Source organism: Misgurnus anguillicaudatus, chromosome 8 (genome assembly GCF_027580225.2).
Source record: "Misgurnus anguillicaudatus chromosome 8, ASM2758022v2, whole genome shotgun sequence".
NCBI lineage: Eukaryota > Metazoa > Chordata > Actinopteri > Cypriniformes > Cobitidae > Misgurnus > Misgurnus anguillicaudatus.
Window position 1 is genome coordinate 16,279,667 of NC_073344.2, and position 3,918 is coordinate 16,283,584.

General features: G+C 38.5%; 1 protein-coding gene across 1 annotated transcript; it reads right to left on the minus strand.

Moving 5' to 3' along the window:
• Window positions 1–401: 401 nt before the first annotated feature.
• On the minus strand, window positions 402–3,566 carry eevs (2-epi-5-epi-valiolone synthase). Its single transcript, XM_055214377.2, has 5 exons — window positions 2,818–3,566; window positions 1,988–2,621; window positions 1,670–1,906; window positions 981–1,233; window positions 402–741 (listed from the first exon to the last, which is right to left on the minus strand). The coding sequence occupies exons 1-5, from the start codon at window positions 2,949–2,951 to the stop codon at window positions 629–631; spliced, it is 1,371 nt and encodes a 456-aa protein (XP_055070352.1). The 5' UTR covers window positions 2,952–3,566; the 3' UTR covers window positions 402–628.
• Between the last annotated feature and the right edge of the window lie 352 nt (window positions 3,567–3,918).

Here is a 3,918-nt window from a genome sequence, read left to right on the forward strand (position 1 = left end):
GTCGCCTGGCGTTAGGGTTAGAGTTGGGTAAGGATGTCATTTTATGTAAATCTAACCCTAAATCGAAGTGAAAATGGTAAGAAAATAGGACAAAACAGTTGAGTAACAAATACGTGACAATGACACATAAACAGAAATTCGTAATACGATCACAAAAATGAGGAAATTCGTGATATAATGAAAAAGAATCAAAGAATTACATGACTATAGGTATGTAATTTAGTCAATATGTAGTGTTTTAGGTAATTGGTATATGTAGTATTGTGTTATTAATTCCTAACAATAAATTACTCTGCCAGTATGTTGTATTAAAGCCTTGTTTGCTGTCCCTTTTCATTAACAGTTGTAAATACTTGAAATACACTTGTAAGTTGAATTGTTTATTATAAACTTGCAAACACCATACAAAGCTGAAAGACAGTTATCCAAAATATTGAATATGAAATTGCTTTATCACAAATATAGACAGATCTTCGAATACTGCATCATTCACATTCAGACATTAAAAAGTGCTTTTACGTTGTCTTAAATGCATAACACCTGAATGCCCAAAATTTCTGCAAATAAAAAAAGGAAATAGTATTACGAGCCAAAAGACCAAGCTGCCCTATATGTAAACAATAGTATATCATATAAATGTCTGTTTTGTGCTGTTTCTTTGAGGTAACCCAGTGCTGAGTTCATTGCACCATTTCTCAAAAGCCCTGAAAAGAGTGTCTTCATTGATGTCGTTGAATATTTCTAAACACAGAAAAAGAATATTATTTTAAATAATAAAAAAACAGAAAAAGGTATGTACAGGTTTGTACGAGTAGAGTATATCTATAGCTGAATTGCATATTATGCAAACTTTGACATTGAATTTTGCATGGAGAAGCAACATTGGCAATGTAGATTAGACCTCTCTTTAGTTCTCTCTGCAAAGCTTAAATATTTGAATGAAATGAAAAATGCTAAATGAATAGATATAATGGCATTACCTGCTTTTCCTAGGCCTGTTGGTAAGGGCATTCTCACAAGCCCTCCAGAGTGTTGTAGTCTATCACACAATGACTTCTGCACCAGACCAAAAGTGCAATCTTGATGCCACACTGGCAGCTCCAGCCCTAGCATGCAACAGATGATCCTAAACTTCTCAGTGTCTTTAAGGAGACCCATCTCATGGGCCACGTACACCATATAGGCCATATCGATATTGACTGCTTCGCCATGCAGCAGGGCTGGAAGAACTTTCTAAAAAACAGACAGAAAACATTGCAGAAGGATTTCTTAGAAGTTCACATACATGCATGACAATGCACACAAACCAGTGCGGTTTAAGTCACTACACTTTTAAAAATACTGGGATATTTTCAACCAAGCTCTGGGTCAAAAAGGTATGAACCCAGCCGTTGGGTTAAATTAACAATTTTTATATCTGATCCAACAATTATTTAAAATATCACAGCATATAGCAGATTAAATTGCAACCCAACAGGTTGGGTTTGTCCCTCTTACCTTATGTGTCTGTAAGAGTCATTTTCACACTGTCTGCATTCCTAAACTTATGTAGCTCAAAAGCTTTGATTAAAAGCCTTGAGGCCAAACCGGTTAATCTGCTGATCAATGCAATAATTTACATCCCCACCCAACCCTGTGAAGAATATATGGCAGAATATATAAACCATACCATCTCTAGTTCAGGGCTGATCAGGTGACCAAAGTCGACAAGTCTGTCAAGATCATCTTCCCATAAATTCGGGGCTAATTCTTCCAACATGGTTTCTATAGCAACACGTGTAGATACAGAAGCGGGGTCGATGCTGTCTTCCTCCGGCACCGCTGCGGATTGAAACTTGGAGTTTAAAAGAAACTCCCCTTGTGTTTCCAGAAGTTCAAAAAGTCCTCTGTGCTTCATGAGAGCCATCTGGAACATAAAAACATAGTTATGGTTTCAAAACTTGTTTGTCTTACATGAAAATAACAAAACTAATAACTTAAGCAATACCTTTAGCATTTCTGCGAGCCCGTTAGATATGTGTCTTCTAGGAATGGATTTTATGAAAGACCTGTCCAGGAAAACAGCAACAGGTGCGATGTAGCTGCCGAGCTTATTCTTGCAGTTTGCGAAGTTCACGCCTGTTTTTGCGCCGACGCTGGCATCGATGTAAGACAGAAGGGTGGTGGGAACCCGAATGTATGGAGTGCGCCTTCTGTAGAGGGAAGCTGCGAGACCCACGATGTCCAGGCAAACCCCACCTCCGATGGCGATGATGGGCTCTGTGCGCCGGTCAACACCAAACCTGTGGATTTCTTCCAGGATCTTCATTGCCACCTCCATGCACTTGTTCTCCTCCGTAGTGGGCACGGGAAGGATCCGATACAGGACGTTTCTGGCCTCCAGGTAGTCTTTGACCTGGGGACCATAGAGATTGTACACAACCTCATCCATCACTATGAAGCGCTTTAAGGGCTTGCTACTGGACCGTACGGACTCAAGTTCCTGAACATCTCTGATGTGGCCCAAAAGCAGAGTGTCGTTGCTGGGGTCGAGAAGGTTTTTGGTTTGAGTAACTGTGTATGTGAAGGTGATGGGGCTGACCACTGTCCAGGTGGTGCCATTGGAAGAGCTGCTTTCGTAACTGCAACAAACAATGTATATTACATTTACATTTACATGAATATATTTTAATAAACAGTCAATTAAATACATATTAACAATTAGACAAATTACAAAATAAAAGCCACCTGATTTATAAACATAATAGTTTTTAACAACATCTTTGTTTATCAAAGCAAAACGTTCATAAAGATTATTTACAAAAGATTTTTACGTACATTTTTGCTGCTGAAACTCGTCCTTTTGTTTGCTGCTTCACATTTTGACCTGCTTTGCGCTTCCAAGTCCCTTTCACCTGCACCAAACTGAACACGGTCTCTTTCTGATTGGTTATCTTTTGCATGTTGTCCATCGTTGAGTGTCTCAAAGGTTGAGTGGTAAAAATAGTTTCCCAGCGAATCCACAACGTTAATTCTTCAAAGAAGCTCAGGTCTCACCATATTTTGGCACCAATATATATTCTTGAGACGGGCATTTGAAGAAACCAGGGTGGAGCTTACACAAAACTTATGAAATTGTCTCTCTCTCTCTCTCTCTCTCTCTCTCTCTCCCAAACAATTTACACAACTGAGCACGTGTACAGTGTACACGATGACTTATGTGACGAGTGACTTATGAAAGGTGAAAAGATGATTATATACAGGTCTTTTGTATGTACTGGGGCCCCCGGGCACTATCTCAGGGCCCCCAGTTTGATGTTAATGTATTTGCAAAAATGAACTAACAATACTTACAGTGTGTACTAATCTTAGTTCATTAATCATTTAGTTAATTTTGGCATTTATTTACACATTTATAAATTGTATCTGTATTAGCACCATGAACTTGAATAACTGTATAGACATTACCAACATTAACATTAGAAAAAATAATTCATGCTAAAAAAACGATTGTTCATTGTTTGTTCATGTTATGCACTTACTAATGTTAACTAATACAACATTATTGTAAGGTGTTACCATATTTTAGATAAATCCAGATGTCAATTTGTCATTTTCACAACACAACAAACACCTGTAACGTCTCTTAACACAACCATTAAATAAACGGTCTGCTGAACTATTAAACACTACAACGAGGATACTTTTCACCTTACCTAAGGAGTTACTTAAATTGATGCTTAAACGAGAAATAAAATGCAAAAAAGATAAGTTGGGCGGAGACTTCAGCCTCAGGACATTAAAGGCGTGCTCGACTTCAAGCTGCGCTGCGCAGTCTGATTAGAATATGACATCCAAGTACCGCGAGAACGAATCTAGACTGTGCATTCGAACTGTGCTCTCGCGGTACTTAGATAGGCGATCGGTCTGCGCAGCGTT